This window comes from Lampetra fluviatilis, chromosome 64 (assembly GCF_964198595.1).
Source record: "Lampetra fluviatilis chromosome 64, kcLamFluv1.1, whole genome shotgun sequence".
Classification (NCBI taxonomy): Eukaryota; Metazoa; Chordata; class Hyperoartia; order Petromyzontiformes; family Petromyzontidae; genus Lampetra; species Lampetra fluviatilis.
In genome coordinates, this window is record NC_136338.1 from 6,521,210 (window position 1) to 6,535,190 (window position 13,981).

Here is a 13,981-nt window from a genome sequence, read left to right on the forward strand (position 1 = left end):
CCGTACTGTATAAACCATATACTGTATTTATTAATGACAATACTGTATTGCACAGTAAAATGCAAAGTAAAAAAACAACGTACATTCTTAGCCTGCCGCTGAGTTTTCCTGCCGCGTGAAATTTTAAATATTTTACAATTTTGTCGTATCGCTATCGCCATCGTAAGATCGAAATATCGTAAGTCGGACCATCGTAACTCGGGGACTGTCTGTATTGTTGATAAACACACAACAGCGGTGTGATGAAGCCAAGTTGAAACTTCACGTGCCCAGGGGCTTAGTTTGTGTCCCAATGATTTACCTTCTATACAAAAAAAATGATCGTCTCGATCAGTAATGATCTTCACCTTTACTGCAAGTCTTGTTCCCCCTCCCCCCCCCTTACAAAATTGTTGTTCTCATGTTAAGAAACACACGACAGGGGTGTGATGAAATGACGTGATTTTAAACTTCACGCGCCCCGGGGCTTAATTTGCGTCTCGATTTACCTTCTACACAAAAATATAAATGTGGCCACGTCCAGAAAGGGAATCTCCAACCTAAGGGGGCGCAGCGTGCACCCCAGGTGAAGAAGAACCACTGGTGTAGTGTATAGTGTAGTGTATAGTAGTGTATAGTGTAGTGTATTGTAGTGTATAGTAGTGTATAGTGTAGTGTGCAGTGTAGTGTGCAGTGTAGTGTAGTGTATAGTGTAGTGTATTGTAGTGTATAGTAGTGTAGTGTAGTATATAGTGCAGTGTATAGTAGTGTAGTGTATAGTGTAGTGTATAGTGTAGTGTATGGTAGTGTATAGTGTAGTGTATAGCGTAGTGTATAGTAGTGTATAGTGTAGTGTATAGTAGTGTATAGTGTAGTGTATAGTAGTGTATAGTGTAGTGTATAGTGTAGTTTATAGTAGTGTATAGTGTAGTTTATAGTAGTGTATAGTGTAATGTAGTGTATAGTGAAGTGTAGTGTATAGTGTAGTGTATAGTGTACAGTGTAGTGTACAGTGTAGTGTACAGTGTAGTGTATAGTATAGTGTAGTGTATAGTGTAGTGTATAGTGTTGTGTATAGTCTAGTGTATAGTAGTGTGTAGTGTAGTGTGTAGTAGTATAGTGTATAGTGTAGTGTGTAATAGTGTCGTCTATAGTGTAGTGTATAGTGTAGTGTGTAGTGTAGGTTAAACAACCACTGACCTAGATTCACAGTATGTATTCAAGACTGCAGGAGGAATACGATGAGCTATGAAGCTCACAGATGTCCAGGAAGGGGGCCACGGGCTAAGAACGTTACAACAACAAACACGATCGGAGTGTAAAGTACAAGGCAGGTACACACATCACCCCAAACTCATACTAATACAACTTAAACTATTCCCAATCCTATCAGGCAAAGCCCCGAGCCCGACTGTTTGGGGGGCAGGTGCTATTCACCAGCCTACCTGTGAAGGCCGCACCTGGTACTCAGTTGAGGCCGAGTCAACCCAAAGGAGGACCACGACTTGGTTTATCTATACAGGTAGTCCTCTACTTACGATGGAGATGCGTTACGATGACCCCATCGTAAGTCAAAAATATCGTAAGTCGAAGATGGCCTCGCCTACCCAGGAGTCTTGAAGAATGGTGATAATTTAGCAAAACAGAGCAATTTCAGTACCGTACTGTATAAACCATATACTGTATTTATTAATGACAATACTGTATTGCACAGTAAAATGCAAAGTAAAAAAACAACGTACATTCTTAGCCTGCCGCTGAGTTTTCCTGCCGCGTGAAATTTTAAATATTTTACAATTTTGTCGTATCGCTATCGCCATCGTAAGATCGAAATATCGTAAGTCGGACCATCGTAACTCGGGGACTGTCTGTATTGTTGATAAACACACAACAGCGGTGTGATGAAGCCAAGTTGAAACTTCACGTGCCCAGGGGCTTAGTTTGTGTCCCAATGATTTACCTTCTATACAAAAAAAATGATCGTCTCGATCAGTAATGATCTTCACCTTTACTGCAAGTCTTGTTCCCCCTCCCCCCCCTTACAAAATTGTTGTTCTCATGTTAAGAAACACACGACAGGGGTGTGATGAAATGACGTGATTTTAAACTTCACGCGCCCCGGGGCTTAATTTGCGTCTCGATTTACCTTCTACACAAAAATATAAATGTGGCCACGTCCAGAAAGGGAATCTCCAACCTAAGGGGGCGCAGCGTGCACCCCAGGTGAAGAAGAACCACTGGTGTAGTGTATAGTGTAGTGTATAGTAGTGTATAGTGTAGTGTATTGTAGTGTATAGTAGTGTATAGTGTAGTGTGCAGTGTAGTGTGCAGTGTAGTGTAGTGTATAGTGTAGTGTATTGTAGTGTATAGTAGTGTAGTGTAGTATATAGTGCAGTGTATAGTAGTGTAGTGTATAGTGTAGTGTATAGTGTAGTGTATGGTAGTGTATAGTGTAGTGTATAGCGTAGTGTATAGTAGTGTATAGTGTAGTGTATAGTAGTGTATAGTGTAGTGTATAGTAGTGTATAGTGTAGTGTATAGTGTAGTTTATAGTAGTGTATAGTGTAGTTTATAGTAGTGTATAGTGTAATGTAGTGTATAGTGAAGTGTAGTGTATAGTGTAGTGTATAGTGTACAGTGTAGTGTACAGTGTAGTGTACAGTGTAGTGTATAGTATAGTGTAGTGTATAGTGTAGTGTATAGTGTTGTGTATAGTCTAGTGTATAGTAGTGTGTAGTGTAGTGTGTAGTAGTATAGTGTATAGTGTAGTGTGTAATAGTGTCGTCTATAGTGTAGTGTATAGTGTAGTGTGTAGTGTAGGTTAAACAACCACTGACCTAGATTCACAGTATGTATTCAAGACTGCAGGAGGAATACGATGAGCTATGAAGCTCACAGATGTCCAGGAAGGGGGCCACGGGCTAAGAACGTTACAACAACAAACACGATCGGAGTGTAAAGTACAAGGCAGGTACACACATCACCCCAAACTCATACTAATACAACTTAAACTATTCCCAATCCTATCAGGCAAAGCCCCGAGCCCGACTGTTTGGGGGGCAGGTGCTATTCACCAGCCTACCTGTGAAGGCCGCACCTGGTACTCAGTTGAGGCCGAGTCAACCCAAAGGAGGACCACGACTTGGTTTATCTATACAGGTAGTCCTCTACTTACGATGGAGATGCGTTACGACGACCCCATCGTAAGTCGAAAATATCGTAAGTCGAAGATGGCCTCGCCTACCCAGGAGTCTTGAAGAATGGTGATAATTTAGCAAAACAGAGCAATTTACAGTACCGTACTGTATAAGCCAGAGGTGTGGACTCGAGTCATGTGACTTGGACTCGAGTCAGACTCGAGTCATGAATTTGATGACTTGCGACTCGACTTGGACTTGCATAACAATGACTTTGTCCCACCTATGAGATGTGGACTCGAGTCATGTGACTTGGACTCGAGTCAGACTCGAGTCATGAATTTGATGACTTGCGACTCGACTTGGACTTGCATAACAATGACTTTGTCCCACCTCTGGTATAAGCTATATACTGTATTTATTAATTACAATACTGTATTGCACGGTACAATGTAAAGTAAAAAAAAACAAGGCAAATTCTTAGCCTACCTATATGAACTGCAATTTAATTTAAAGTTTGTCCAGGAAACAATCCTGTCTGCATCACACGAGGCAGGAGATGCGTACATCCCGGCAGCGTCCCAACGTGTACAGCATCGTACCTCATACGCTGCTGCGTTTGCCTGCCGCGCGAAATTTAAAATATTTGACAATTTTGTCGTATCGCCATCGTAAGCTCGAAATATCGTAACTCGGGCCCATCGTAAGTCGGGGACTACCTGTATTTGTGTGTCACTTGCTGCCACTGTTGTTGGGTGTGCGGGGGAGTTGAACGCAGGTCACCAGGTGAAACCGCTTTATCAGGACGGGAAGATCAAGTGGGAAATGTGTGGCTCCGTAGCATTGCACGCTAACCACAGCGCCACCACTCAACGCAGCACAAGAACACAAATGCAAAAGACAAAGGTCCCCCGTGTAGCCTGTAACAGACTGTTGGGGCAAGTGATGTTAAGCGAGTAGCAGCAGCTATGAAGGCCGGCACGGTAGAACACGAGGTGGTGGGTGGGTGGCCAGCACCACGCCCGGCCGCCTTTGTCTCCCCAGTGGCGCCCACCGCACCGGGTGCAGTGCTCATTTTAGGCTGAGTCGACCTAGGGGAAGGCCCTGACCCGTCCAAGATAATCCACTCTACTTGGGCTTGCCGTGCCACCACCACCACCACCACCGTCACCACCACCGTCACCGCCACCATCACCGTCACCACCACCGTCACCACCACCATCCCTACCATCACCACCACCACCGTCACCACCACCACCACCGTCACCACCACCATCACCGTCATCATCGGGCTCTTCCGACGCGCCAGGCGGCTTCCTGCCGCCACGCTGCCCCAGCACCGGAATCCACCTCATTTGCTGTCAGTCCCCTAGTGTAGTCCACTCTACACTTTGTGGTGTCGCCGTCGTCATATCCGAGTCTTCTTCCTCCGCTCTCTCTCGCTCTCTCTCTCCGCGTAATCCCACGCTTGTGAAGATTTCGTCGTGAACTTTGTATTTTGTGTGCACGTTGATGCGCCGTGAACTCCGGCGGGCCCGGGTTCAATTCCTGCTCACGGTCAACAGCAGTGACGATTTATTTGAACCGGTCCTGGGCCTCCTCTCCTAGGTCGACTCTGCTTCAAATGAGTAACCTGGGTGCGGTGAGTAAACCCTGCCACTCAGGGAGACAAAGGCGGCCAGGCGTGGTGCTGGCCACCCACCCCCTTGTGTACCGCTCTGGCCTTCATAGGTGCTCACTAACAGCACTTGCCCCTACAGTCTGTTCAGGCTATACGGGCATCTTTATGTCTTTATATATGGTGTGTGAGTAAAAACACATTCCCGCGGAGGGAGCTGGTAGGAACGTTGGGTTGCTCGGTCAATGGCCTGCAGGGTCAACGGCGGCGTGGCGTACTCCGTAAATATGGCCGAGTGTGCGGGCGGGCACAAGCCGGCGTGAGTAGGTTAAACGTTGAGTTTTTATAAGGGCACCACGGGGTGACCAGCCCCTCCCCACCCAGCCCCACCCCTCCCACCCCCCACCCAGCCCCACCCTCCCCACCCAGCCCCTCCCCTCCCCACCCAGCCCCTCCCCACCCTCCCCTCTCTACCCAGCCCCTCCCCACCCTCCCATTTTTGGATGCACGACGGACGGACAAAATAATCCCCTGTGGGCTGGTGTAACCAGGAGGTTCCTACCAGTAAAACATTTCCACTAAGGAGACAAAGGCGGCCGGGCGTGGTTTCTGGCCTACCACCCCCTCGTGTGCCACAGTGCCAACCTTCATAGGTGCTCTCTACTAACAGCACTTGCCCCTAAAAGTTTGTTGAGGCTATACGGGCGAGATCTTTGAGTGCGATTCGTGGAGAGTGTGTGTGGGGGGGGGAGCTGTGGTTAGTGTGTGGGGGAGCTGTGGTTGGTGTGTGTGTCAGTGTGTGTGTGTCACTGTGTGTGTGTCAGTGTGTGTGTCAGTGTGTGTCAGTGTGTGTGTGTCAGTGTGTGTGTGTCACAGTGTGTGTCACAGTGTGTGTCAGTGTGTGTGTGTCACAGTGTGTGTGTGGGGGAGTTGTGGTTAGCTCGCGGCGGTACGAACCCGGCTCACGGCCACCAACAGCGGTGATGATTATCTGAACCGGTCCTGGGCCTCTCTTAGGTCGACTCAGCCTCAATGCACATACAAAGTACATGCCATGTGCATGTGTGCAATACACATACACAGTACACGACGTGTATACATGAATGCATATATAATCCCACACACACTACACATGCACGCATGTTTAATTCCACATTGGCCATTCAATGTAACACAGTCCACACACCATGTATACGTGCATGTATAATCCCACACACACTACACACACATGCATGCATAATCCCACACACGCTATACACACATGCATGTGTAACCCCACACACACTACACACACACTACACACACATGCATGTGTAACCCCACACACACTACACACACACTACACACACATGCATGTGTAACCCCCACACACACTACACACATGCATGTGTAACCCCACACACACTACACACACATGCATGTGTAACCACACACACCACACACACATGCATGTGTAACCACACACACCACACACACATGCATGTGTAACCACACACACCACACACACATGCATGTGTAACCACACACACACTACACACACATGCATGTGTAACCACACACACCACACACACATGCATGTGTAACCACACACACACTACACACACATGCATGCATGTGTAACCCCACATACACTACACACACATGCATGTGTAACCCCACACACACTACACATGCATGTGTAACCCCACACACACCACACACACATGCATGTGTAACCCCACACACACACGCCACACACACATGCATGTGTAACCCCACACACACTACACACACACTACACATGCATGTGTAACCCCACACACACCACACATGCATGCATGTGTAACCCCACACACACTACACATGCATGCATGTGTAACCCCACTGACAATCCGGTTGTAATCCACCTCTGGGCGTAGGGGATGGGGGTGCGGGGGTGCTGCCCCCCCCCTGTGACGTCACGGGGGGTTCTGGGAAGCCACGCGGCTCTCGCTCTCTGAGCGGCAGCGGCTCGGCAGTGACGTCACGACGTCCCCGCCCCCTCCCGCGACGTCATTTACTAGAGATGGGCCGTGGTGAAATCCTTCCCACACCCCCCACCCACCCACCCCCCTCTCTCTTCCTGCGTTATGCTCGTATAAATACACCGCCCTGCCCTTCCCCACACACAGACATCACACTGCACCACTTCCTCCTCCACGCAAACCTCGGCCCCTCACTCAACCTCCTCTCTCTCGCTCGCTCGCCATCGCTTGCCACCCATCATCACGACGTCGCTTGCCACCCAAGCTGCCATCATTACTGCCATCATCACGACGTCGCTTGCCACCCGACAAGAGAGTCAGGAGGAGAGTTGGTCCGACTGCCCGCTTGACTGCTATTGGGTGAGTGTGCATGTGCACGTGTGTCCGTCTTGACGTGCACATAGCCTGGCACGAGCGCCGTGGTGACGTCACCGCTACTTAGTGTATATGCATGCATTGTGTGCCGGCCTTGCTCCAACATTCTGTTGCAGGCTATGCGGGGGATCTTTGTCTTTGTATAGAGACACACATGGCAATTGCTCATGTTGACTTTGATCTGGTGCTGCCCTAACATGCCTGTTAAATGCTACCCGGGGGAGCTTTGTCTCTGTACGAGGGGGTGGATCTTTGCTTTAGCGCCGCTGCTGCGCTACGAACCTGGCGGCGACCCGAGTTCGATTCCCGTTCACGGCTAGAACCAGTAACGATAATTTGAACCGGTCCTGGGCCCCCCGCAGGTTGACTCAGCCTCAAATGAATACCTTGTGCGGTGTGTAAACGTCGCCACTGGGGAGACAAAGGCGGTCGGGCGTGCTGTTGGCCACCCACCCCCCTCGTGTACCGTTCCGGCCTTCATAGGTGCTCCTTGCTAACAACACTTTCCCAAACAGTCTCTTAAGGCTATACGGGGGATCTTTGTCTTTGCATTCCAATAAATTGCTGTGTGCATGCACGCACGTGTTTGCGCTACCCGAGATCACATGTGAGTGAGTTAGTTAGTCTGTGTGTGAGTGAGTTAGCATACGTGTGTGGTGAGTGAGAGTCTGTGGGAGTGTGACACTTCACGTGGCCTCAGCGTGCACATAGCCTGGCACAAGCGCCGTGGTGACACCACCGCCACTTGGTGGCGAACGGCGGTTGTTGTTGTTGCCCCTGTGAGTGAGTGCGTGTGAGTTAGTCTGCGTCAGTGTGAGTGTGTGTGTGATGGTGATGGTGATATCAAGCAAGCTATTCTAGCGATGGTGAAGCTATCATCACCTGTGGCCAGGTCGCATCCGAACAAGAGCCTGGTGGTAGCTCAGTGGGCTCTGCGTGGTAAATTACACGTTATCATCGTGGTCACAGAATCACACGCGTTTTGTCGTTTTTTTTTGTGTGGAATGTCAACTCCCTCGCCTGGTATGCAAGGAGGTCGTCGTGGGTTCGATCCCGACCCTGACGACGCCTGCTGCTGTATATTTAGAGTTTGAGTGTCGCTCTCCCCCCGTGGTGGCCGCGTGGATTTATATCCGGGTCCTTCGGTGTTTCCCCCTCCACATGTTTGAAGTCAACATCACCACGCGTTTTAGAGTTATTTTTGCTGCTGCTATAACATTTCCACATGGCGATGACGATAAGCCCACTGCATTGGGGCTCTCATGTGTGATCATAGCCAGGGCCGCTTCTGAACAAGACCTGCATGTCGGCTCAGTGGTGCCTTAACCTGGTTACCCATCGCCACATCTATAGCCTCTTGTTGTAGCTGCTCTCTCGCTCGTACAGCAGTTCCACTGCTGGGTTCTATTGTTTCCCGCCTGAGGACGACCGCTTGTGTTGCGATGGAAACGTCGTGATTCATTTTATTTTCTACTTACGTGGTGACTTTACGTAGGTAGAAAGAGTTCGGATTCCTGCAGTCAAGAAAGCTTCAAATCAAGATGAAATATGGTTTAAGTGAGCGTAACGATGCACGCTCAGTGGTATAACGCACGCTCGTGCCTGTATCTCCTCCTCCCCCTCCTGTGCGGTCGGCTTGTGCATCTTGCAGAGCTTGGTCTGAGAGCCTTTCTCATCCGGAAGATGCTGGCAATGCACACCACGCAGCCCATGTATGCCGAGCTGCGGGACGCATTAGGTAAGCACCGAGCCATGCACACATCCATACAAACATAGACAAAAGATCAGTTTCAAAGACAATGCATATTTTACGAGAGCATGTTTGTTTGAATGCTCACCACAAGTACGTGTGGTCAATGCGGACTTGATTCCTTTGCCAAAGTTATTTTTTGGTTTATTTCATTTGATATGGAGAATCTTCCGTACGTTGTGCGTTGGACAGAGACACCGCAATGTTGATGTACGCTGGCCTTAAGCAGTGCGTTTTGAATCTCGTTTTGATTGCTTGTGTGATCTAATCAAAGAAACCTGCTTTTGTTCTGTCTTGCAGCGTCAAGCTATGATGATGAAGCATCATTAGCATACAGGTGACTACTCTCTCACACACACGCGCACACATATATAATGCGTCTATACAAAGACAAAGATGCCCTTTTAGTCTTAAGAGACTTTTGAGGCAAGTGCTGTTAGTGATGACCTATGAAGGTCGGCACGGCACACGAGGGGGTGGGTGGCCAGCACCACCTTTGTCTGCCTAGCGGCGATGTTTACGCACTGCACCAGGTACTTATTTGAGGCTGAGTCGACCTAGGGGGGGAGGCCCAGGACCGGTTCAGATAATCGTCACTGGTGTTTACCATGAGCGGGCATCGAACCCCGGTCATAGCCGGGTTCGTAGCGCAGCTAGCAAACCGCTACACCACCGCTCCCCAACAAAGACAAAGATCCCCCGTATAGCCTTAACAGACTGTAGGGGCAAGTGCTGTTAGCGAACACACACACGCGCGCACACGCGCGCACACACGCACACACACGCAAGATTGACAAATCAAGATTGACATCTTTGCTTTTCGCAAGCGATGTCTGCGCATTTTATTACCAGTTGCACAGTGCGCGCACGCGTGCACTGTGTGTGTGTTTTGAGCGTGGACGAATTAACCCCTCCCTCTGCGCTTCTCTGTGTTTCCTCCATTTATTCAGCTCGGATACGGACAACAGCCTGGTAAGGAGACGTTTAATTTCTTCATATTCACGACAGGACCGGGTTAATAAACTTGTAGGCTGGGAATAGAAGGGGGCAGGAAGGTGTTGTGGCTATGACGAGGAGGAGGAGGTAGTGATGGGTGGGACGTGTGGTGAGCAGGGTGGAGGAGGGGGTAGTGATGGGTGGGACATGTGGTGGGCACGGTGGAGGAGGAGGCCAGGTCACCGAGATAGGCAGTGGAGTGGGGCCCAGGGGAAGACTGATGCATGGGTTGGTGGTGACGACGAGACTTGAGGCATTCACGAGTGGCCGACACCCGCCCTGGATTAGAGGTTTTTTCAGCTGTGCTCAGGGTTGTCTCGGGACATGGCCATGTTGAGCCGCCCTGGCCATGCAAACAATTGCCGAAGAAGGTAGCTCTCCTTCCCGCAGTCACAAATCTCCTTGGTAAACAAGCCCACGCGTCGGCACCCCTGGCGATGCCCTACTTTGATTGAGAGTCTAAGACACGCGGGGGTGCTTAGCGGAGAAAGATGTCTTAACCCTGTCGGACTGCCCTGCTCTGCCCGAAACTGAGAATGTCCTTGGCCTTTGTAAAAAGGCAGCGGAGGTTAAATTAAAGTCACGAGTCCAAAAGGCATTTTTGAAGCCGTGGCACATCTTGCAAACTCCCCGAGTCTCAAGACTCACGATCCGGAAAACTTCGGTCAGCTGTATCCAAGTCTCAATCCAGACTCTGATCCAGAAACCCGGCCTCCCCGAGTCTCAAGACTCCTGTAACCCCCCGGTCTCTTGGCTCCGAGTGTCGTTCAAGACTCTCGATTCTGAAACCTCCTCCGCCGATGTCAGTTTGTCATAAATTAACAAAATAAAACATCGTTTGACTCCCCCGCGGACGTGAGCGAACGTGCACCAACGTTGTGCACCGCGCGACGTGTGAACACTCGGTCACGTGTGCATGTCTCTCCGTCTCTCTCCGTCTGTGTAGAAGTACGACGACCCTTTGGACATCATTGATCAGTACATCATACACGAGCTGCAGAAGTGCGGGAACCCAGGTACAGTCTCGTAGCTGTCAACCCCCGATCAGTGCCCTACCTTATTACAGCAGACCAACTCAGACCTTAGTGGTCACCCCGTGCCCCTTATACATCTCATCCCATACAGAACCTGCATCTCATCCCATACAGAACCCGCATCTCATCCCATACAGAACCCTCGTCTCATCCCATACAGAACCCGCGTCTCATCCCATGCAGAACCTGCATCTCATCCCATACAGAACCTGCATTTCATCCCATACAGAACCTGCATCTCATCCCATACAGAATTCTCTTCTCATCCCATACAGAACCTGCATCTCATCCCATACAGAACCTGCATCTCATCCCATACAGAACCCTCGTCTCATCCCATACAGAACCCGCGTCTCATCCCATACAGAACCTGCATCTCATCCCATACAGAACCCGCGTCTCATCCCATACAGAACCTGCATCTCATCCCATACAGAACCCTCGTCTCATCCCATACAGAACCCTCGTCTCATCCCATACAGAACCATGGGATCCAAAGCAGATTCAAAACCCATCTACAAGTACAACACCCTGAACCGAATGCCTCTCTCTCTCGCTCTCTCACTCACTCTCTCACTAACTCACTCACTCTCTCTCACTCACTCTCGCTCACTCACTCTCTCTCACACTCTCTCTCACTCTCTCTCACTCGCTCTCACGAACTAACCGCGCTCTCTTTCTCCCTGCAGATAAAAACTTCATCAGTGGGAGCGACGTGACGCTGTCTGGGTACGAAGGCTCCGAATCCTCCTACCAGTCCCTGCTCGATGAGGTGAATTTTGAGTCCGTCTCTCGGCCAGCCTCTGATGTGCGACGCTGATTAGTTTCCCCCCGCAACGCCTGTTCACGTGTCCGTACGTACCGCCCCCTGTCCATCCGTCTGTCCGTCTGGCCCCCTTGTCCGTCCATCAGTCCGTCCGCCCCCCTGTCCTCCAGTCTGTCCGCCCCCCTGTCCTCCAGTCTGTCCGTGCGTGCGGTGGGCACCGAGTAAAACCGTACGGTGACATTCGCTAAAACAACGTCACGTGACCCGACGCGCCGAAAGTCCTCCCCAACCCTCGCGGTTTTTCTCTCCCACCGCTCCCCATGGAAACCGTCGGTGCTTTGTCGCGGGGCTTGCGTGTAATAAGACAGGGTCCCGAAACGGCACGCTGTCTTATTAAGCTATAGGTGACTACACGTGTGTGTGTGTGCGCGCGTAGCGGTTAGCGCGCTACGTACCTGGCGACCCGAGTTCAATTCCCGCTCACGGCCAACACCGGTGACGATTATCTGAACCGGTCCTGGGGGCCTCCCCTAGGTCGACTCGGCCTACTCAAATGAGTACCTGGTGCGGTGTGTAGTAAACATTGTCACAAGGGAGACAAAGGCGGCCGGGCGTGGTGCTGGCCACCCTCCCCGCCCCTACAGCCTACGCGGGCTACGCTGGGATCTTTGCGCCGGTGCGGTGCGTGGGGAACGGGGCAGCATGTCAGTCTGCACAGCCTACAAGGGGAAGCTTTGTCTCCGCGTGCGTGTGCAGCCCCACACGGCTCCCTCCGTACCGTCCCCGACGCTGAGCTCGGCGGACGACGCCGACTACGACAGCGACGTCCCGACGCTGCAGATCTCCGACACGGAGAGCGAGGATGAGGAGGACGAGGAGGACGACGGGTGCAGGAGGAGGTGCCGACAGATTGATCTGCCACCCTTCGGCAGCGTCGCTGGCGGCAACAGCCAGCAGCAGCAGCAGCAGGGCCGCCACCGCCACCAGCAGCAGCATCAGCAGCAGCAGCAGCAGCTACCGCATGGCGTGACCGTGAAGAGGGAGAAAGGAGGTGAGAGAGCAGCAAGCGGAGTGTCGTCGTTGTGACTTTCCCCCCCCCTATCCCCCCCCTACTGGACGTCTGTTAAAAAGAGCTTTATAGCTCATCGGATTCCTCCTGTAGTATGAACACAATATTCTGATTCGGTATGTTACGTTGCCCAATCGTGCTAATCGGAGGTTGGACAACAACAACAAGCAGTGTCATCATCGCCACTGGGGAGACAAAGGCGGCCAGGCGTGGTGGTGGCCACCCACCCCCTCGCGAGCCACAGTGCCTTCATTGCTGCTGCTACCCGCTAACGGCACTACACACGGGGGGGGGGGGGGGGGGGGACCTTTGTCTCTTGTGCGTCGTGTGACCCATTTCTCTTTCCCTGCAGTGGGGAAGCGAGGCAAGACGAGGCTGTACCAGTTCCTCATGGAGATCCTCCAGGACCAGAGGATGTGCCACTGCATCTGGTGGGTGGACGAGCGGCAGGGCATCTTCCAGTTCTCGTCGCAGCACAAGGAGGAGCTGGCGAAGAAGTGGGGCCAGCGGAAGGGCAACCGCAAGGCGATGACCTACCAGAAGCTGGCGCGGGCGCTGCGCAACTACGAGGCGACGGGCGAGATCCGCAAGATCAAGAAGAAGCTGACCTACCAGTTCGGCGCCAAGATGATGGGCGCCTTTAGGCGATGATGAGGAGACCGACTCCGCCGCCATTGCCACTTGTCCACTGCCGGCGCGCTGGAGGGAGGGAGGGGGAGGAGGAGAGGGCTGCTCTCTCGCTCCGTCCGTTGCTCTCTCTCTCTCTCCGCGTGTGTGTGTGTGGTTTTTTGACGGAAAGCGTCGTGCCGCCGCGCTTCCGGAGGCCGCCTGTGTGGGCCGTGCCCCTCTGATAATGATGATAACAATTATTATTTTACTTTAATAATTTCTTATAATTTTTTATAATTATAATAATTATCATTAATTAATTTTTGTTCCTCCTCAAGCCCGCTGGCTGCCAGATTACCGCGCCGAGCAGCGTGCCCCGAGGGGGGGGTGGGGGGGGCTGGGGGGGGGGGTCCCTCTCGTAACCAAGACGACTAAAATCTGTCTTGCTTTGCCGAGCAGAGCCACCAACCCCACCCACCCCCCAGGGGTGGTGGTGGTGGGGTGGGAGTGAGTGGGGAAGAGGAGGGGGGTAGTCGGAGCCGCCACGCGAGGTCTCTCCCGCAAAGGAGCGAGCAGCTCCCGAGAAGGCACACGGAGCGGAACGACGGACGTCGCGCCTCGCCCCGACCATAACACACGCCCCGG

The 13,981-nt window shown here is 51.6% G+C and overlaps 1 protein-coding gene across 2 annotated transcripts in view; it reads left to right on the plus strand.

Annotated features, from left to right (window-relative positions):
- Positions 1-13,711, plus strand: part of LOC144951965 (uncharacterized) — a 53,284-nt gene extending 39,573 nt beyond the window's left edge. The window contains exons 1-8 of one of the 2 annotated variants that reach the window (XM_078882338.1): positions 6,897-7,097; positions 8,764-8,850; positions 9,163-9,199; positions 9,813-9,834; positions 10,805-10,874; positions 11,582-11,664; positions 12,415-12,709; positions 13,080-13,711. In XM_078882338.1, coding sequence (XP_078738464.1) covers positions 8,796-8,850; positions 9,163-9,199; positions 9,813-9,834; positions 10,805-10,874; positions 11,582-11,664; positions 12,415-12,709; positions 13,080-13,378 — 861 coding nt within the window. In that variant the 5' untranslated portion in view covers positions 6,897-7,097; positions 8,764-8,795 and the 3' untranslated portion in view covers positions 13,379-13,711. Of the gene's footprint in view, positions 1-6,896; positions 7,098-8,763; positions 8,851-9,162; positions 9,200-9,812; positions 9,835-10,804; positions 10,875-11,581; positions 11,665-12,414; positions 12,710-13,079 lie in introns of those variants that run through there. The other variant, XM_078882337.1, reaches the window with a different exon arrangement.
- The last annotated feature ends 270 nt before the right edge of the window (positions 13,712-13,981 follow it).